At 41.3% G+C, this 21,975-nt stretch overlaps 1 protein-coding gene across 50 annotated transcripts in view; it reads right to left on the reverse strand.

Annotated features, from left to right (window-relative positions):
* Positions 1–21,975, reverse strand: part of EPB41 (erythrocyte membrane protein band 4.1) — a 231,799-nt gene that overhangs the window by 88,433 nt on the left and 121,391 nt on the right. For all 50 annotated transcript variants that reach the window (XM_070078950.1, XM_070078932.1, XM_070078949.1 and 47 more), the window contains 3 exons: positions 18,662–18,704; positions 9,659–9,734; positions 5,645–5,863 (listed from right to left, as the gene is read on the reverse strand). In XM_070078950.1, coding sequence (XP_069935051.1) covers positions 5,645–5,863; positions 9,659–9,734; positions 18,662–18,704 — 338 coding nt within the window. The remainder of the gene's footprint in view (positions 1–5,644; positions 5,864–9,658; positions 9,735–18,661; positions 18,705–21,975) is intronic.

The raw sequence follows: 21,975 nt of genomic DNA on the forward strand, positions 1-21,975 counted from the left end.
CTGAAGCCAGAGCTGCTTCTGGGTCCTCCATATGGTGCAGGGGCCCAAGCACTTGGGCCATCTTCCACTGCTTTCCCAGGCCATAGCAGAGAGCTGGACCGGAAGAAGAGCAACTGGGACTTGAACTGGCATCCACATGGGATTCCAATGCCACAGGCAGGGGCTTAGCCCACTATGCCACAGCGCTGGCCTCTTGATAAGCTTTAAGCCGTGATGGAGTTGAGGTGTTAAATCATATTTATTGAAGTAAATACTCATACAGGTCTCATTGTTGCCATCAAGAATTATGAGAAGCAGTCATAAGAAGAATTACTTTAAAAAAAAAATCATTTTTTTTTAAAAGGCAGAGTTACATAGAGAGAGAGAGAGAGGGAGGGAGAGACAGAGAAAGAGATCTTCCATCTGCTGGTTCACTCCCCGAATGGCCACAATGGCTGGAGTTGTGCCCAAATGAAGCCAGAAACCAGGAGCTTCTTCCAGGTCCCCCACATGTGTGCAAGGGCCCAAGCACTTAGGCCATCCTCTACTGCTTTCCCAGGAACATTAGCAGGGTGTGGAGGGAAGTGGAGCAGCAGAGACTTGAACCAGCACCCATACAAGATGTTAGCATCACAGGCAGCGGCTTAACCTGCATGCCACAGTGCTGGCCCCAGACCACTCCTGCTGTGGACAATTTCCTCAACCTGCTTATCTAAGTGGATGCAAAATACCCCAAAATGAATGTCCTTCTTGTCTGGCTTCATCTCTGAATCCTACCTTCAACCCAGGCTCCCATACACACTACCTTCCTCATCCATTTGAGCTCTGACTGCTCATGTCAGGAGGCTCCCCTGCTTAGGCCTCAACATCCCAAGCCAGCTCACCTCTCTGCATGGATGACTACTTTGTTCTGCTCCACCTAACGTTCTAGAAAGCTTTTTCTAATGATTAAAAATAATGCATATTTATTGAATGGAATATGGAAAATGTTAAGAGCACAAAGAAAATCTTCTATAATCACACCATTCATGGATATTTGCACATTTAAATTTTACCAATCAATTGATTTTACAAAACAATGTTGCAAATTAAATTTAAGTTATTTTTAAATGGGAGCCAGTGCTGTACCATTAAAGGTTAAGCCTCTGTCTGCAGTGCTGTCATCCCACAAGGCGACTGGTTCAAGTCTCAGCTGCTTCAGTCCCAATCCAACTCCCTGCTAATGGCCTGGGAAAGCAGCAGAAAATGGCCCAAGTCCCTGGGCCCCTGCGCCCATGTGGGAGACCCAGAAGAAGCTATTGGTTCCTTGCTTTGGCCTGGCTCAGCCCTGGCTGTTGTGGCCATTTGGGGAGTAAACCAGTGGATAGAAGATTCTCATTCTCATCTTCCTTCTCTCTCTCTCTCTCTCTCTCTCTCTCTCTCTCTCTCTCTCTCTCTCTCTCCAGTAGATAGAAGATTCTCATTCTCATTCTCTCTCTCTCACTGTATCTGCCTTTCAAATAAATCTCTTAAAAAATCTTTGAAATCATAACAAACCAGCTAGAAGAAATCAGATAGCCCTAAACCACCAAGAGTATCATCACAAATTTACTCATTAACAGCTAATAATTCACTGCTTCTGAGAATGGCAGCTTACAAAAGTAGCTAGGGAACTCTGAGCATTGGTTAACTCTTGCTCATTAAAAAGAGAAGTTATAGCCAGCTTTCCCTGTATTTATTTTTTTAAGCAAGTGGGGTCAAGATAGACCATTCAGTGAGTTCCAGTGTTCTTTGACAGCCTTTTTAAAATGCTAGTTGCACCTCCTAATTAAGGATTGTGATTTCAAATAATTAAATAGGGGACAACTGACAAGTTTACATACCTTACTAATACCCATAAATGGAAGGTAATTAATTTTAAAGCTTCATTTGCTAATGTAGATTTAAAGTGTTTAATTGTAGCTTCAAAATCCCTGTCTGGGCAAAGGGCCACTATTAAGGGTTTCACTCACATAGGCTGTCTCCTATTTGTCTTAGGAGCAGGGTGGTAATTGCTTGTTCTTTTCAATACATAACAAAATACTTATGTCTCAGCAGAAGTTTTCTGGGCTAGTGAAAACACCATGTTGTTGGACATAAATATTTCACTTGGCTTTCCATTAGAGAGGGTCACCAATCTTTCCAAAAAGGAGCACAGGAACTCCACAGTTACAGAACTCTACGTTTCCTAGTCATAGTGATCCATCACAGTTCAATCATACAGCTGACTGGATACCACCTGGACTGCAACCCTTTGTATTTTTATTTAGATTTAAAGTCTTTTAACTTCTAATTGTGGTTCCTCAAATCCAGACTCACATTCATCATTTGTAAAATGGGGATAAGAATTATGATTTTCCCAGCAAATATTTGAACTCTTATTATGCATATATGCTAGTAACTGTGCTAAGCATTTTACATGAATTTTATGATGTAACAATTACAAAATTCACATATCATCCCCATGTGAAGAAAACAAAAACCTAGAGGGCTTAAGTAACTAAGAGTCACATAGACGTTAAAGAACGGAGTATAAATTTTAAAATATTTCAAAGACTGACTCCAGAGTGAATGCTTTTAACCCCAGTGGTACCCTGTCACCTAACTCAGTGGCTCTTGAACTTCTTTGGCCACAGGACTTCTTTCGTCTCTTAATTATTGAGGATGCCAAAGAGCTTTTGTTTCATGTGGGTTATATCTATCAGTGTTTACTATATTAGAAATTAAAACTAAGAAAAAGTTAAAATATTAATTTTCTAAATAACACGCCTCTTCCAATCCAGTTCTCTGCTATGGCCTGGGAAAGCAGTGGAAGATGGCCCAAGTGCTTGGGTCCCTGCACCCACATGGGAGACCAGAAAGAAGCTCCTGCTTCCTGGCTTCGAATCGGCCCAGCTCCAGTCATTTGGGGAGTGAACCAGTGGATGCAAGACCTTTCTGTATCTCCTTCTCTCTGTCTGTAATTCTACCTCTCAAAAAAATAGATAAAATCTTTAAAAAAAAAATAAGAGGCTAATTTAGTTCATAACTCAATTACACCAGTGCATTTCCCCAAGACGACTTCAATTTGTAGTAGAAAGGCTTTCTGTGTACTTCCCATTTAATCACACAGACTATTAACCAGGATTTAATAAAATTAATATTTTACTGTTTTGTTAAGGTTATTCTTAAGTTTTCAGGCCCTTTTAATTTTTTATCTGCATGTGCATGTTGGGGAAGAATATGACATTAGTACAGTTTGGTGTTAACTGCCTTGATTTGCACTCTATCCATTTCAACCCAGTGAAAAAAGCAAATAACACTGTAGCATTATTATGAAAATAACTTTGACTTCTTAGCCCCTTGAAAGAATCATGGAGATCATCAGGATCTATAGACCACCCTGTCAGAACCCTTGGCCTAACTCAAAGGATGGTTATAAAGATTAAATGTGCAAGGGCCTCCAGGTGCTGGGATGTCTCCTGGCACCTACCCATCGCAGTCCCTGAGGGCTACTCCCACCAGCTGATGAGGGAGCTGCGTGTGCCTCGTTCCCCACCCCTCCAACGCGAGACCTGTCCTCAGGATGGAGCTGATAAACTCACTCTCAGGTACAAAAAAAAAAAAAAAAGATTAAATGTGATACTCTTACTGAAGAACTTAGCATAGTATCTGACACATAATAATAAATGGATAATAATTAGCTACTTGCAACTATAATGAATATTATGTAATAACACTGCAAAAGAAAGCCAAGCATAGGATGAGAGTTAGACTCTAGGCAGTCTTTTCAAACATGAGATTTTATTATAACAAATTAACTATAAACAGAATCATCAGAGATAAAGTATCAGTCATAATCTGAAACCACTATTTTTTGCAGTGCAGCTTTATGGCAGCAGTAAGATAATTTCTTGTACTATTTTATGACTGCCCAGTTATACTACTACTGTTAATAAAAATTATTTTAAATTATAAAATAAAAAGAATATTCCCTTACAATTATTACATTGTAACAAATCAATTATTTTGATTGTTTCTGTCCAATACTTGCTTTTGTATGTATAAGTTTTATATATATCTTATACAAATAAATTTTTAGAATATAAATAGTAGTTCTAAAATATATTCAAAGATAACATAACATCCTTCAGTTAAAATCATTAACGAGTTTTAAAATGGTTGTTTAGTGATCCCAGAAACCAGTGCAGTGGATTGTATAAGCCAGAACTTTAAAGCAAACTGTGGTAGTTCTCTACCCCTAGAGAGCTGGGTGACTCTCAGAAGCCTACTGTTTTGTAGGTTACAGACATTAAAGTCCTTATGGTTCTCGTGACAGGTGTCCAAACTTACTGGGGGCATCCTGAGTTAAACCTCTCTTATCTGAAGCATTCCTATCATTGCAACCCTATTGGTACCACAAGAAGGCATAAGTTGGTTCAAGGGCTACACTGAATGCTTGTTATTACCATGGCAAATGAACGGACAACTCTTTGGAATTCTCTTTGAGCCAACTGTAAAATTTAGTTATAGCAAGTCACTTGAATAAAAATGGATATATGGTAGAAAGAAACACAAATTACTCCAGCACTTTAATATCAGCTAACACTTATAGAATATTCTGTGAAAACACAGTGACATCCTAGTAAGCGTTTTACATATATTACCTTTTCTAAACCTAAAAAATCACACTATTTCTTCTGAGGTTTTAATCTCTATTAGACATAGAGAATCTGAGACAAATTCTAAGTAAATTACTTAAATCATAAGGCTCAGACAAAGCAGAGCCAAGATTCCAACCTAGCTCAGACAGGCTACATGCCCTTGCTCTGACATCACCAACAGGTTTCATGAAAAAAGCAGTACATGAATTTCATAAAAACTTTTACAAATACCTTCACAGGGGGGTTTCATGGACCTTCTGAAATCTATCCACATATGTAGATCTCAAGTTAAAAATCCCTGTCTTAAGATTCCAAGGCACATTATACAGCATAAGCTTAAAAATCCAGCGGGGGAAAAAGGCAAGGTGGGGGACTGTGTCCACTTGGGATAACCACATCCTATCACAGTGCCTGGGTTTCAGTCCTGTCGCCATTCCTGACTCCAGCTTTCTGCCAATGCAGACCCCAGGAGACAACAGTGATAGCTCAAGTAACTGAGTCCCTGCCACCCACGTGGGAGACCTGGATTGAATTTCTGGCCCTCCACTTCGGTCTGGCCCAGTCTCAGCATTGTATGCACTTAGGGAGTAAACCACAGATGAGAGCTCTCCTTCCTTTTCTCTCTTTCCTTTATATCTGTCCATCTCTGTCTCTCTCTCTCTCTCTCTCTCAAATTAAAAAAAAAGATTTCAAAAAATAAAGACTTTTTTTTTAAAGGCAATAGCAATAACAGCTATCACTTATTGAGTACCTATTATGTTCCAGGCACTGTGTAAAGTGATTTGTCTCACTTAGTTTTCATCCTACAATGCAATGCCCATTATTCTGCTGGAAAATATGTTCAGAGAGCTTAAATGACTCGCCTACCACTTACTCACAAAAGTTCATTCTGACTGTTTCTACGGCACCATGACCCCTCTTAGGCAAACACTGAATCAATACAAGGTCAAGGGTTTAAACTTAACGCCAAAGCAATATAGAACAAACCCTGGAGACATATTCACCTGTATGATTTATGCAGTTCCATGACCTTCTCTTCAAGTTCCTTGGTCTGATTTGGAGCCACTTTAAAATCACTAACATAATCCACTCCATGGAGTTCTGGGTCATAGTCTCCCAACTCAGACTGGATGGTGTAAGAACCCAATAATGCTAAGGTTGCAAAGGAACACGGCAGACGTCCTGAAACTATGTCTTGGCGAAGCTGAAGACATAAATAGTATCTACAAGTCAAAAAAGAAAAGATGTTATCAGGTCAATAAGAATAACAATAATGATAAAATAGAGAGAAAAGGAAGAAAATGGGGGGGGGGGAGAGAAGCAGAAAAGAAAAATAAGAAATAAGAAGAAAAGAAAGATTAAGTAACCATTAGATAATATAGGTATTAATAATTGTTCAATGTAGGTAGTGGCAGATGGTCATTCATTTACCATTGTTTCCTTTTTGTATGTTTGAAACTTTCCCATAAACAAAAAGAAATACTGTCACTGTGTTAGACTCATGGTAGAATGCAGATTAGGTAGAAAAGACAAAAAGCTGGGAAAGTCTGGAGGAGATAAAGAAACTAACATTTTGTTGAGAATATTATCACATACACAGTAATTTTCTCATCTTCACCAAAAAAACATGTGAGGCGGGTTTCAATGTCAGATTATAGAAGAGGAGGCAACCCAAGGGCTTGGCTTCTCAGTGTGACATAGTAATAAAGCTTGCTGGGCACCAAAGCCAGTCCTTTATTTTCTATTACTCTGCTTTGCCAAATGTACAAATATTGTCCTTCATACACAAAGATGACATTGGAGCTGGCGCTGTGGCGTAGCAGGTAAAGCTGCCGTCTGCAGTGCCAGCATCCCATATGGGTGCTGATTCAAGTCCCGGTCATTGTGACCATTTGGGGAGTGAACCACTGGATGGAAGACCTCTCTCTCTCTCTCTCTCTCTCTCTCTCTCTCTCTCTCTGCCTCTGCCTCTCCATAACCCTGCCTCTCAAATAAATACATCCTAAAATACATCCTAAAATACATCCTACATTTTCACTAGGCTATGACCCTTCTGGTATGTTTTTCCTCCAAGATGGGTTAAGTTGGATGTAACCTTCCAAACACTATCAGCCACCATATATGACTAATTTACTAACTTCTGGGAATTCAGATAAGCAGTTAAAACAGGTCACTCCAACAAACCAACCAAGTACTTTAACATACAACAGACACTTCTATCAGGGTAATGGTCACAGGGCTCTGACCTTGCTACTCATTCTGACTGAGTTGACTAGTTCAGCCTCTTTAACTAAACAGGAAAGTATAATTAAATTGAAAATTCCTAAACTAGAATCACCTGGTTTTTTACCATAAGATGTTGAGTAACACATGCATAAGTAATAATGTTTGCTATCTACAATTAATCATTGCGTTCTTTTTGTAAAGGGCATGAGGCAAGCATTGTGGCATATTGGAGTGCCTGGATCAAGTCCTGGATCCTCTGTCTAATCCAGCTTCCTGCTAATGCACCTGAGAGGCAGCAAATGATGCTCGAAGCACTTGGGTTCCTGACACTCCTGTGGGAGACTCAGATGGAGTTCCTGGCTCCTGGCTATTGTGAGCATGTTGGGAGCAAACCAGGAGATGGAAGATTTCTTTCTCTCCCCCTCTGTCATTCTGCCTGTCAAAAAAAAAAAAAAAAAAAAAAAAAAAGGCAAAAGCAATCCCAAACAAGTCACAAGAATCTTAAACTCCTGCAAAATGTAGGAAATTAGTAATGTTTATTAGGGATAAATTTTGTTTTACACAATAAGCCTGAATGAAGAAAGATAAGGAAATAGCCAACTCTGAGACAAATATTGCCTGTAACAAAGAAATAACCAAAACAAATTTTTCGAGCGAAGATAAGGCATTTCAAATGCAAGTGTACTAAAAGTGACTAGACAACAAAGTAATTTTTTTAAAAAGATGTATTTATTTATTTGAAAAAATTACAAAGAGAGAGGAAGAAACACAGAGACAGAGAGAGAGGAGGGAGAGATCTTCCATCCACTGGTTCACTCCCCCAAATGGCTGCAATGGCCAGGGCTGAGCCAGGCCGAAACCAGCAGTAAGGAGCTTCTTCCAGATCTCCCACATGGGTGCAGGGGCCCAAGCATTTGGGCTATCTTCCTCTGCTTTCCCAGGCACATTAACTGGATTGGAAGTGTAGCAGCTGGGTCTCGAACCAGTACCCATATGGGATGCCAGCGTCCACAGTTTTACCCACTGTGCCACAAGGTCAGGCCCCAAAGTAATTTTTTAAAACTGTACAATGGGCTGGCACTGTGGCTCACTTGGCTAATCCTCCGCCTAAGGCACCAGCACCCCGGGGTTCTAGTCCCTGTTGGGGCGCCGGGTACTAGTTCCAGTTGCTCCTCTTCCAGTCCAGCTCTCTGCTGTGGCCCAGGAAGGCAGCGGAGGATGGCCCAAGTGCTTGGGCCCCTGCACCCGCATGGGAGACTGGGAGGAAGTACCCAGCTCCTGGCTTCGGGTTGGCGCAGTGCCAGCCATAGCAGCCATTAGGGGAGTGAACTAACAGAAAGAAGACCTCTCTCTCTGTCTCTCTCTCTCTCACTGTCTAACTCTGCCTGGCAAAAAAAAAAAAAAAAAAAAAAAAAAAAAAAAAAAAACCTGTACAATGGGCACTTGGCCTATTGGCTAAGCTGCTGGTTGGGATGCCCACATCATGTCAGAGTGTCTGGGTTCAAATCCCAGCTCTGCTCCAGATTCTAGCTTTCTGCTAATGTGTAACTTGAGAGGCAGTAGGTAAGGGCTCAAGTGGTTGGGTCCATGCTACCCACATGGGAGAGCTGAATTGAGCCCAACTTTGGCTGTTGCAGGAATTTGGGGATGGAAGATCTCTGTCTCTTTACTTTTCAAACAAATATAAAAGAGTTTAGTCTCTTCCTTTATTTTAGAGATATGAAAACTGAGGCTAGAGATTGTAAATCTGTCTGAAACTAGACAGTTGACAGCAGAGAAGAATTAAGATGCAGTTTCTCAACAACCACCAGATCAATTTAACATCTGCCCAGGACCTACTGTGTACGAGGCTCCAGGAAGGATGTACATAATATAAACAGTTACACTCTTTACAATATATTACTTTTCTATTTTTCTGGTTAATATTTTTCTAGCATCCAATAAAAGCAACTTTCTTAAAAGAAATCAGTAGGCTGATTTTGAAGAGTAGAAGAGATCATTTCATAAATTATGTGGATTCAGTGCAAGATTCAGTTCATGAGGATCATACCTGATAATATACTGTGAAAGGGAGATAGGAAGAAATAATAGTGATACTAAGAATGTTAATGATTTTGTTTCCTGTAATGAGAAACATGGTAGGAGTATGAAAAACAAAAAACAGCAGAGGGGTGGGTGTTTAGTGGTTATGATGCTACTTGGGACGCCCATGTCCTATATTAGGTGCCCAGGTTTGAGCCCTATGTCCACTCTCCATTCCAGCTTCCTTGGGAGGCAGCAGGTAATGGCTCAAGTAGCTGGGTCCCTGCCACTCTTGGGGAAACCTGGACCGAGTTCCTGCTCTTACCTTTGCCTGGCCCCGACCCAGGTGTTGTGGGCATTTGGGAGCAAACCAGTGGATGAGTATATGGAAGATCTCTCTCCCTCAAATAAGTAAAATAAATGAATCAATAAAATTTTAAAAACACAAGCAGACTTATTTTACCACTACATTTGTGTCATCCCCTTTGGAGGATGGTGTGGTTCATAGAATCCCTGCCAACAGCCTGACATAACACCCATGATGAGCAAGGCTAGTTCCCCTACCAGTTCCTTCCAGGCAGGTCACGGATAAATGAGGCTTTTCTGCTAACTATTTGCAAGTGTACCTTGAACTGACCAAAAGCTTTCTATCTGAGGCTAACCACTTAATAGCTCATTATTTTTTCTCAAATTTGAGTAGGAAAATCCCCAGAGCTAGGGTGATGAGAATTATTACATATTTAACTATGAATAATTAATTAATTATTTACCTTGTTATGTCTTCAGTTAACTGTGCTGGGTCAGGTGGATAAAACTTTACATTAAAGGTGAAATTCCAAGGAATACCTATAAAAATAAACACAAAAAGAGTTTTATATTTATGTCTAAGATTCTGACTGTTAGAAGTACTTCAAAACATTCATTTTTTTCCTGAAGTATTTTGACATCTTTATGCCTGTGGGAAAAAAATTTTAAAAGAAGTTACTTAACATCCTTTAAATTAGAGTCAGAAGATCCCACTTTTTTTTTTTTTTTAACCTGCTTTAATGTAAGAGTTTTGTTTATAAAGGATTTAGAACCACACAGGAAAAGTAATGTGAAAGAAACTATCCTCTAGGCCACTGATTTGCAGCAAGGGTTTTCAGAATGTGATCCACATATTACTCTGGGTCCTCAAGGAAATGCAGGTGACAAATGGACGTTCTTGCTTTCTTTGAGCATTATTTACTTGTGGTATCTGTCAATATTATATATTAGAAATAACTAAGTAAAAATATTCTTATATTAGCTTTTTTACTTTTGTTAATAGTAACTGTAAAAAAAACCTGAAACTTTAGTGCCTATTTTTTCTTTTTTTTTTTTTTTTTTTTGACAGGCAGAGTGGACAGTGAGAGAGAGACAGAGAGGAAGGTCTTCCTTTGCCGTTGGTTCACCCTCCAATGGCCGCCGCGGCCAGCGCGCTGCAGCCGGCGCACCACGCTGATCCGAAGCCAGGAGCCAGGTGCTTCCCCTGGTCTCCCATGCGGGTGCAGGGCCCAAGCACTTGGGCCATCCTCCACTGCACTCCCTGGCCACAGCAGAGAGCTGGCCTGGAAGAGGAGCAACCAGGACAGAATCCGGCGCCCCAACCAGGACCAGAACCTGGTGTGCCGGCACCGCAGGCGGAAGATTAGCCTAGTGAGCCGCACAGGCTCTCTCTCTTGCTCACTGTCACTCTACCTTTCAGATATGTGTGTGTATATATATATTTTTTAATTTTTTAGAAGATTATTTATTTGAGAGGTAGAGTTACACACACAGAGAGAGGGAGAGAGAGAGAACAGTCTTCCACCCACTGGTTCACTCCCTACAATGGCCTCAATGGCCAGAGCCGAGCTGACCTACAACCAGGAGCCAGGAGCGTCCTCCAGTTCTCCTACATGGGTGCAGAGGCCCAAACACTTGGGCCATCTTCCACTGCTTCCCCAGGCCAGAGCAGAGCGCTGGATCTGAAGAGGAGAAGCCGGGACACGAACTGGTACCCACATGGGATACCAGCGCCACAGCCAGAGGCCTAGCCCACTATACCACGGCACCAGCTCCAGTGTGTATGTTTTAAATAACCAGATTGTACCCTTCAAACTATCAATGTTATGAAACATTTTAGCCGGCACTGTGGCTCACTAGGCTAATCCTCTGCCTTGCGGCGCCGGCACACCGGGTTCTAGTCCCGGTCGGGGCGCCGGATTCTGTCCCAGTTGCCCCTCTTCCAGGCCAGCTCTCTGCTGTGGCCAGGGAGTGCAGTGGAGGATGGCCCAAGTGTTTGGGCCCTGCACCCGCATGGGAGACCAGGGGAAGCACCTGGCTCCTGGCTTCAGATCAGCGCGATGCATTGGCCGCAGCGTGCTGGCCGCAGCGGCCATTGGAGGTTGAACCAATGGCAAAGGAAGACCTTTCTCTCTGTCTCTCTCTCTCTCACTGTCCACTCTGCCTGTCAAAAATAAAAAATAAATTAAAAAATAAAAAAAAGAAACCTTTTAAAGACACAGAAACTTCTCCAGATCAAAGAAACTAAAGAAATGTGACAATCAAATGCAAAATACTACCTTAGACTTGCTTTTGCTCTAAAGGATATCGCTAGGACAACTAACAAATAGGTTTACTGGTTAAAGTCTTGTTTCAATGTTAGTTTCCTGATTTTGATAATTGTGCTGCAGGTATATAAGACAATCCTTAGTTGTTAAGATAGATAAATTGAAAGATCTAGGAGCAAAAGGGCATTCATGATTACTGTTAACATTTTTTTTTTTTTTTTTGACAGGCAGAGTGGACAGTGAGAGAGAGAGACAGAGAGAAAGGTCTTCCTTTGCCGTTGGTTCACCCTCCAATGGCCGCCGCTGCAGCCGGCGCACCGCGCTGATCCGATGGCAGGAGCCAGGATCCAGGTGCTTTTCCTGGTCTCCCATGGGGTGCAGGGCCCAAGCACCTGGGCCATCCTCCACTGCACTCCCTGGCCATAGCAGAGAGCTGGCCTGGAAGAGGGGCAACCGGGACAGAATCCGGCGCCCTGACCGGGACTAGAACCCGGTGTGCCGGCGCCGCAAGGTGGAGGATTAGCCTATTGAGCCACGGCGCCGGCCGATTACTGTTAACATTTTTAATTGAGGTGAAATTCATATAACATAGTATCAATCATTTTAAAACACAGAATTCCATGGCATTTAGTATATTCATAATGTTGTACAACCATTACCTCAATGCAATTTCAAAATATTTTATCAATCAGTATACTATATTTTGTTTCTTCATTAAATGTTGATGAACATTTGGGTTATTTCCACCTTTTGGGTATTGTGAATAGTGCTATGATGCAACTTAACTCTTAAGTTGTTCAGGAAAAAACCCTGTGGCTGTACTCAAATGGAAAAAAAGTTAAAGCAAATGTAGTAAAATATTAACATTTGAGGAATCTGGGTGAAGGTTATCCAGGAATTCTTTACACCAATCTTCAAGTTTTCTGTAAGTCTGAAATTACGTTAAAAAAAATTCTTGGGGCAGGTGCTGTGGCAAATGGGCATACGTTTGTGTCCTGGCTGCTACACTTCTGATCCACCTCCCTGCCAATGGCATGGGAAAAGCAGCAGAAGATAGCCCTGGTGCTTGGGCCTCTGACATAGGAGACCAGGATGAAGCTCCTGGCTTTAGCCTGGCCCAGTGCTGGTTGTTGCAACCATGTGGAGAATGAAGAGGGGAAGGAGAAGATCTCTCTCGCTCCTTCTCTTTCTCTATAATGGACTTTTTTTTTTTTTTTTTTTTTTTTTTAGATTTATTGGGGCTGTCATTGTGGCATAGCGGGTAAAGCTGCCGCCTGCAGTGCTGGCATCCCATGTGGGTGCCAGTTTGTATCCCAGCTGCTCCACTTCTGATCCAGCTCTCTGCTGTGGCCTGGGAAAGCAGTAGAAGATGGCCCAAGTCCTTGGGCCCCTGCACCCATGTGGGAGACCCTGAAGAAGCTCCTGGCTCCTGGCTTCGGATCAGTGTAGCGCACCAGCCACAGTGCGCCAGCTGTAGTAGCCATTTGGGGGGTGAACCAACAGAAGGAAGACCTTTCTTTCTGTCTCTCTCTCATTGTCTAACTCTGCTGTAAAAAAAAAAAAGTCAAGAATCCTGATATATAATATTAACAGGGGTATAAAGAGTTACCATCAATCTAAAGGAGAACAATTTGGCAGTACCCTGTAAAGGCGAAAGTAAATATAACCTAAATCTCACAGCTCCATTTCCAGCTAAATTTCTTAAATCAGTTTTTTAAACTATGACCCATGATCCATTGTGAATTCAGTTTATTGTAGGGGGAAAAACCAATATTTAAAAACATGAAATCAGGATATCACTCTTATGACTCATAGTAGAAGATTAAGGATTGTTTTCTGGATTTTTCTCTTTCAACAGGGGTTAATTTCAAAAACCATCTTGAGTCAGAAAAGCATGTCACATGATCACCTGTTACATAATCCACATGACATTCAGACAAGAACACGGCACTCTGTTTAGGCATACATTCACAAGAAAAACCCTTTCAAAATGTCAATGCAATCATTAACACAAAACAAGACAATAGTGACCTCTGCAGGGGAAGGATGGGGGATACGTTAAGGAAGAGGTATGCAAGGGTGATAGATTTTATTTTTTTAACATGCACTGCGCAAATTATATATCAGCAATTTACAGTATGCAGAAAAAAGGTAAGGATTTCTTGCCTTTGCTCTATACTATTCTATAAAGGGAATATTCCAGGTGGCTAGCCTGACTCAGTAAGAGAGAGTCCTCTTATTCAGAACTAAGGAAATAAAGAAAGTTAAAAATTAAGCTGAGAGAAGAGAGAGGTTGAAAACCCAAATTGGTCAGGCTTCATCTACATTTGTCACAAAAATAGACAAAGCAGGGCCGGCACTGTGGCGTAGCAGGTAAGGCCACCGCCTGCAGTGCTGGCATCCCATATGGGCGCCAGTTCGAGTCCCAGCTGCCCCACTTCTAATCCAGCTCTCTGCTGTGGCCTGGAAGGGCAGTGGAAGATGGCCCAGGTCCTTGGGCCCCTGTGCCTGCATGGGAGACCTGGAAGAAGCTCCTGGTTCCAGATCAGCGCAGCTCTGGCTGCTGTGGCCAGTTGGGGAGTGAACCAGCAGATGGAAGACCTCTCTCTCTCTACCTCTCCTTCCCTCTCTCTATGTAACTCTTTCAAATAAATAAATCTTAAAAAAAATAGACAAAGCAACAGTATCCTCTATACTGTATGTGGGAATGGATGAGAGAAGAAACAAAAATATATAGACTACAAGGAATCACCCTAAATTAATGATAATAGATCTCTATGTCTAGGGAGGAAACTCTTAGTGTTAAATATATAATTTTAAATATTCACAATTTAAAAATCTGATTCTAAGAATTTACCAATACTCATATAAGTCCACAGAGATGTGTACAAATAAATCCCTTGTAATTTTGTTTGTAATAGTGAACTATTGGAATTAACTCAAAATGTTCAACAATAGTACCAGTTATATATATTGTCTATATAATCATTAAAATTTTTTTATAGCACCTGCATTGTGGTGCAGCAGGTTAAGCCACCACCTCTGGTGCTGACATCCTATAGAGGCACCAGTTCAGATCACTGTTGCTCCATTTCCAATCCAGCTCCCTGCTAATGTTCCTGAGAAAGCAGCAGAAAATGGATCAAGTGCTTGGGCCCCTGCCACACTTGTGGGAGACCAGATGGAATTCCAGGCCTCAGGCTTTGATCTAGCTTTTAAAGCCATCTGGGGAGTAAACCAGTAGATGGAAGATCCGTTCTCTCTCTCTCGTTCTCCCTCTCTCCTTTCTTCTCTCTGTCGCTCTGCCTTTCAAATAAAATGATTAAGTCTTTTTAAAAATTTAAAAAATAGGGGGTTGGCATTGTGGCATAACAGGTTAAGTTGCTGCCTGCAACTCCAGCATCCCATATGGGCACCAGTTCAAGTCCTGGCTGCACCAGTTCTGATAAACTCCTGGCTAATGTGTCAGAGAAAGCATTGGAGTATGGCCCAAGTGCTTGGGCCTCTGCATCCACATGGGAGCCCAGGAAGAAGCTCTGGGCTCCTGGCTTCAGTGTGGCCCAGTCCTGGTCACTGCAGCCGTTTATGGAGTGAACCAGTGATGAGAGACCTCTCTCTGTCTCTGTCTCTCCCTCTCTCTCTGCAACTTTTCCTTTCAAATAAATAAAAATAAATTACAATAAATATATATATATCGGTATGGAAAATACTTCAAATTATATTAAATTTTAAAATTATTTTCATATTTATATTAAGATATACACAGCACAAATCTAGAAAGGACACAAGAAATTAGTTTCTATGATGTTTCCAGGAAAGGAAACTGCATGGCCAGGGACTTGTGCTGTACTCATTTTCATTTTCCAATTTTATACCACTTTTTCTTGTACCTATTTTTTAAAGCTATTCTTAAAATTTTAGGTAAATATCTAAAAAGAATTAAAATTTAACCAAACCATTAAAAATGTCTGCCTATCTAGAGTGGGATAATTAGGGAGGGTGCACAGCTGAAGTCTCTCTTTACTATTAAAAGCTCGGAAGAATAAACCGACTTTTTAAACCATGTACATATATAACTTTGTAAAAATAAAGGCTATCTGAAAATTCAAAAAACTATTCTTAAAAACTAGGTATAGCACACTAATAACTTAATAATTTAGAAAAGTAAAATTTATATATGCTTAGAAAAAAATCTTGTAGATTGCACCCATTTAACAGTGATGATGTCCAGAGGATAGGATTTAGGCAACTTTTGTTTTCTCCATGATGTATTCCATAATGCTCAAAACAATTTTAAAAACAGGAAAAACAAATAAACCAAAAAAGCCCCACCCTTTCCAACAGATAAATGTTACTGGGTCCCGTGCCATGGTGTAGTAGGTTACGCCTCTGCCTGCAGTGCTGGTATCCCATATGGGCACCCCTGTGGGAGATCCAGAAGCTCCTGGCTCCTGCTCTGGATTGGCCTGGCTCCAGCTGCTGCGGCCATTTGGGGAGTGAACCAGCAGATGGAAGACCTCGCTCTGTCTCTCCCTCTTTCTGTAACTCTGCCTCTCAAATAAATAAATAAATCTTAAAAAAATAAATAAACATTATCCTTCTCTTTGGCTTAATAAAATGTTAATATTTTGATTCACTATTAAATTTTTGTTAGGAACATGGAGTATTTTTGTTCTCCCAGTGAAGGCTTTTCACTATTTCATATACTTTAAAATATTTATTTATATGAAAGTCAGAGTTATAGAGACAGAGGTAGAGATAGAAAGAGATCTCTGTCCACTGGTTCACTCCCTAGGTGACTGTAACAGCCAGGCTGGGATAGGCAGAAGCCAGGAACCAGAAGCATCATCTGGGTCTCCCATGTGGGTACAGGGTCCCAAGCACTTGGGCCATCCTCCACTGCTTTTTCCAAGCCATTAGCAAGGAGCTGGATTGGAAGTGAAGCAGCCAGGACTCAAACTGGTGCTCAGAAGGGATGCTGGTGTCACAGGAAGTGGTTTTACGCGCTATGCCACAATGCTAGCCCCTACTTTATAATATTTTAAGCTCTCTTTAGCAAGAGTTTTTTAAATTAATTAATTAATTAGTTTGAAAGCCAGAGAGAGATAGAGATCTTCCATCTGCTAATTTACTCTCCAAATGTTCACAGCAGCCAGGGCTTCTGCTGGCCAAAGGCAGCAGTCTAGAGCTTCATCTGAGTCTCCCATGTGAGGGGCAAGGATCCAAGTACTTAAGCCATCACCTGCTTCCTCCCAGGGTGTGCTTTACCAGGAAGCTGGAATTGGAAGCAGAGCCAGGACTCAAACCCAGGCATTCTGATGTGGAATGCAGCATCCTAATTGATATCTTAACCACTGTGCCAAATGCCTGCTCCAAGAGACTTTTTTTTTAATGCTCAGGAAGATAATCCACTAAGTTTATTTCATCCATCATAACTGTATTTTCTTCTTGAAGAGTCCTCTTGCATATCACTTATTCCTGAGTTATGATGGAATAAAAACAATGAATAAAAATAAGAGTATTTTCATTAAAAGTGACTTTTTCATTAAATTTTTCATTTTTATTTTAATTTTCATTAAAAGTAACTTTCTTTTTGTGTCTCAGATATTCTGACTATTTTGGTCATAACACGCATTTTAGTACAAGCTTTTATAGATAAGTCAAATATGGAGAGTTGTCAGTCCAAAGGAGTATTTTGATTCTCTAGATTAAGAAATTTAAAACAATTATAGGGGGCTGGTACTGTAGTGTAGCAGGTTAAGCTGCCACCTGCAGTGCAGGCATCCTATGTGGGTACCGGTTCAAGACCTGGCTCCTCCAATTCTGATCAGCTCCCTGCTATGGCCTGGGAGAGGAGTAGAAGATGACCCAAGTGTTTGCGCCCCTGCACCTGCATGACAGACCTGGAAGAAGATGCTGGCTCCTGGCTTTGGATCAGCCTACCTCTGGCCATTATGGCCATTTGGGGAGTGAACCAGCAGATGGAAGATTTCTTTGTCTCTCCCTCCATCCCTCTCTCTGTAACTCTGCCTTTCAAATAAATAAATAAATAAGTCGCTCTTTGGCATAACTGAATAATCAGTATCACTACTCCTGTGTTTTGTGGCCATTATTGTGTAAAACAAGGATAACTTGAATACACTGTGGTATCATGACAGTTGATCTTATAACCTAGATGGCTACTAATTGACTAATGATAGGTTGCATATGTAGCATGGATACACTGTACAAAGGGATGATTCACTTTCCAGGCAGGACAGAGTAGGATGGCATAAGATTTCATCACACTATTCAAAATAAGACACAATTTAAAACTGAACTGGGGACAGGTGTTATGGTACAGCTGCTTAAGTCATAGCTTGGGACACTCATATATCATAAAGGAGTGCTGGTTTGAGTCCTAGCTGCTCCAGCTCTGATCCAGATTTCCGCTAATACACCTAGGAAGGCAGCAGATGATGGCCCCAGTACTTGGATCACCCTCATGAGTTCCTGACTCTTGGCTTCAGCTTGGCCTGGCCCTAGTTGCTGTAGGCATTTAGGGAGAAAATCAGTAGATAGAAGATGTCTTTCTTTCTCTCTCTCTCTCTCTCTCTCTCTCTCTATATATATATATATATATATATATGTCTTTTTGCCTTTCAAATCAATACATAAATCTTTTTAAAAAATCAAATAGTTTATTTTTTAAATTTTCACTTAATATTTTGGGACTTCAGTTGGTATTTAACTAAAACTACAGAAAGTTGAAATTACAGATACCTACTGTATAGGAAGGAAGCTATAAAGAAAGTGAGAATTCAGTAATCCAAGACAATTCAGAACAAAGAGCATCCAGCAGCAAACTCTTACGAGTGAAGTTTCAGTCACTACGATCTTGAGACCTGACTCCCATATCCTTTTTCTGTTTGCATCTTTGTTCTTTTCTGCCTTCTGTTACTCTCAACTGTTCCTGTTTTCCCTGACTATGCCTAGTTATTAAAAAACATCGTCAAGATCTGACCTACATCTCAATAGTGTCCACCTCGGCTGCATTTTTCTAGTATGGGATCTCCTCCCACAGGGGAAAGCTTTATCTGAGTTTCAAAGCAATCTGCAACAGTCAGTATTCTGAAGTGACTGACTCACAGCCAGAAGTGGTTGGAAATCCTCTGACCTACTAAAAGAAAGAAAGAACTTAAAAGGGCAATATCCACTTACCACGAACCTGCTTTTTTATTTCTTTGGCAGAATCCAGCCATGTCTGTGAAAAGAAGAAAAGGTATTCACACAGAGCTCCAGAACACACAAACAACAGAGTACTAGAAGCAGGATAACTGGCCAGCTGCGAACAGTACCTCCAGCTCAACCTATATTTCCTCTGATAACCTGAAATTCATAAAACATACTGATTTTGAGCAGAGAAAAAACAGGAAGCCCAAAGTTCGGCTTGAATCCTAGGTTCCACTACTTCCTGGCCCGGGACCTCTGCATCTCAGTTTCCTTATCTGTAAAATGGGTTATTAATAGAATTTTTATAGAATTATTGTGAAGATTAAATCAGTTAATATATAAATCTTTTAGTAAATGGTAAATTCCAAATAAATATTTTTATTTGTATTATTCAATAAAGAACAGTAAGATCCACAACTTAATTGGCATCTTCCAAATCTTATTTTCCCCTCAAACCCTGACCTTTGGTCTCATTCAAGTTTTCTGTCACACAGCACTTGGTATATTGTTTGGGTCCGGTTAATGTTTACTTAATGAATATTTTGTTTTCTCTGAAGACTCTTGGCACTTCACTATCTCATACTCCACTGTGAGTCTCCATTTCATAAGGGTAGGGCTTCTTAACCCATGGTAGACCACAAAAATAATGGCACTTGAAAAGAGCCTTACCATTAACATCTTTGCGAGATATTTGAAGACGGAAATCCCCAAATTTCTAGACTTATTTAAAACATTATATGAATATAAGATACATATGAAGAAGCACATAGAACTTAAATATAGACCAATAAAAATTATAACACTACCAGCATCCCAGGAGCTCCTCTCTTGCCTCCTCTTACTCCCTTTCCTTCATCTAAGAGGTTTAATGTCGCTCCCCCTCTTCGTGGAGGAACGACACAAGACCCTGGCTGTTCTTTTGTCTGCTCGGCCCTTCCCGGGTTGGCTGCTGACCCTCCACCTCCGTGGAGGGGCGGGCCCCCCTGCCACTTTCCCCACTTCGGCGGGGGAGCGGCACACCACCGGCCGGCTCTCTCGGAGGCTGCTCAGATGTTATCCGGATGTTCCCCTTAGATGTTCCTGGTGCATGGTGTCTCTCTCCTCCTTTATAGTCCTCTTCCACCAATCCCAACTCTGCTACCCACACGCCAAATACGCTGCTCTCCTCCAATCAGGAGCAGGATCAGCTCCTGCAGGTTATTGGTCGAACTGGAGGCAGCTGTGTAGAAGCTGTTTACTCCCTTCTCAGTGCCATATTGTGGGAGAGCAGATGCATAGAATAAGTCTTAATTCCAGTAACTTAGTCTAGTCCGAGTTGCTCCCCACAGTTTAACATTGAATTTTAGTAGTATTTAGAAGAAAAAAAGAGTAACTTATCTCCTTCCATCCCCTACCTACAAGGGACAAGTATGGGTGACCATCCCATTTGCCCCAAAGGACTGGGCTTGGACATCACCATTTTATATCTGGTTATATACTACTTTGACTGTTAAAATAAACCTGGTTACCACAACAGACAATAACCACAAGACAGCAGAACAGTTTCTTCTGGTACTTACCCTGTAATTAACCCAGAGGATTAAGAAATATATATTACTAATAGCACTTCACACAAAACAATTCTTTAGTATAAAAACCAAGCACATACTTGTCTAAGCTCTCAGAAAGGGTGGACCTGGCAGTTTTCTTCTGTTTTAAATGACAGACTGAAAAACTTTAAATTATTGTAAGTCTAAAGTCAGAGGGAAAACTTTAAAAGCGGCCACTGAAGAGTTTTGGGGGACTCTGAGAACCCTGGTATACCATGCAATCCAGGACACTCAAGGAAAACTACCTTCCACCACTTTAATTAGTTATTACCCACCATAGTAAATGCCACATAATTTTAAGAGAATATCCCAAGATAATCGGAAGTTTCCAAACTCCTCTCAGTGATTACATAAAACATTCTATGACTCTGGGGCTATGATTCCCACACAAAGAAGACAAACCCAGAAATGGGGACTCCAAGAGATAAACTAACTGAATGAACAAATTATTGCTTTGGTATCCACACCTCCATATCAAAAAGAAAAGCATTAAACAAAACTTTCTGGAGATAACAGGAACAAGTACTTTTAAACTCAGTTTAACAGTGGAGGATGGCCCAGGTGCTTGGGCCCTGCACCCCATGGGAGACCAGGAAAAGCACCTGGCTCCTGGCTCCTGCCATCGGATCAGCGCGGTGCGCCGGCCGCAGCGCGCCGGCTGCGGCGGCCATTGGAGGGTGAACCAACGGCAAAGGAAGACCTTTCTCTCTGTCTCTCTCTCTCACTGTCCACTCTGCCTGTCAAAAAAAAAAAAAAAAAAAAAAAAAAAAAACTCAGTTTAAATTACTCCACTCCTAGTTCTTAATTTACCCAACAAATATTTGAAGAATGTTTCCAAGTGCTGGGCACTATGAATATAACAATGTTTAAATGGCATTTGTCCTCAAGGACTTGTTATTTTATTCACTTATTTATTTGAGAGGCAGAGAGACAGGATAAGAGACCATGGCTGTATCAGCTTGTTTACTTCCCTAAAGCCTGCACCAGTTCAGGGCTGCACTGAGGACGGAAGCCAGGATCTGTGAGCTCACTTGAGATCTCCACATGGATGGCAGGAACCCAATTCTTGAGCCATCACCTGCTGCCTCCCAGAGTGAGCATTAGCAGAAAGACAGTGTCAGGAACCAGCGGTGGGAATCAAATACAGGTACTACAATATGGGACACAGGTACTCTAACTGTTAGGCTAAACACCCACCCCAACAAGCTGTCATTCTAATGTGAGAGACAGAAACGACTAATCTGTTCTATGTGTGCTAATTCCTGTAAAAGAACTGTGTGTGACAGTGCTAAGATAGAGTGGAAAGCACCCTAACAGCACAAAGATGTGCACCAAAATGAACCAGAAGGTAGTTAGGAAATGTTTCTCAATAGCATGTTTGAGGGATCTAAATTGAATCCTGAAGGATAAGCAAGAGATAGTCACAGAAGAAAAGGAAGTAATTAGAGGGGCAAAAAAGTAAAAGAGAGCACGCAAGACATCCAAGTCACTGCTGTAGTTCAGCACAGCTGGAACAGTGTTGAGGAGGAGAAAGGAAAACCACAAAGAACAGAAAGGGCCAGAGCACGGAGGATATAGTACTCCATGCTAAGACACTTGGACTTTATAAAGTTCAAAGCTGAAAGATTGGAAATCAAGGAGTGATACGAATTAGAGGAAGCATGATTACAGATGAGGGAGATCAAATTAGGAAGCTGGTAGGGATTAGGGACA

The sequence above is a fragment of the Oryctolagus cuniculus genome, chromosome 7, assembly GCF_964237555.1.
Source record: "Oryctolagus cuniculus chromosome 7, mOryCun1.1, whole genome shotgun sequence".
Classification (NCBI taxonomy): domain Eukaryota; kingdom Metazoa; phylum Chordata; class Mammalia; order Lagomorpha; family Leporidae; genus Oryctolagus; species Oryctolagus cuniculus.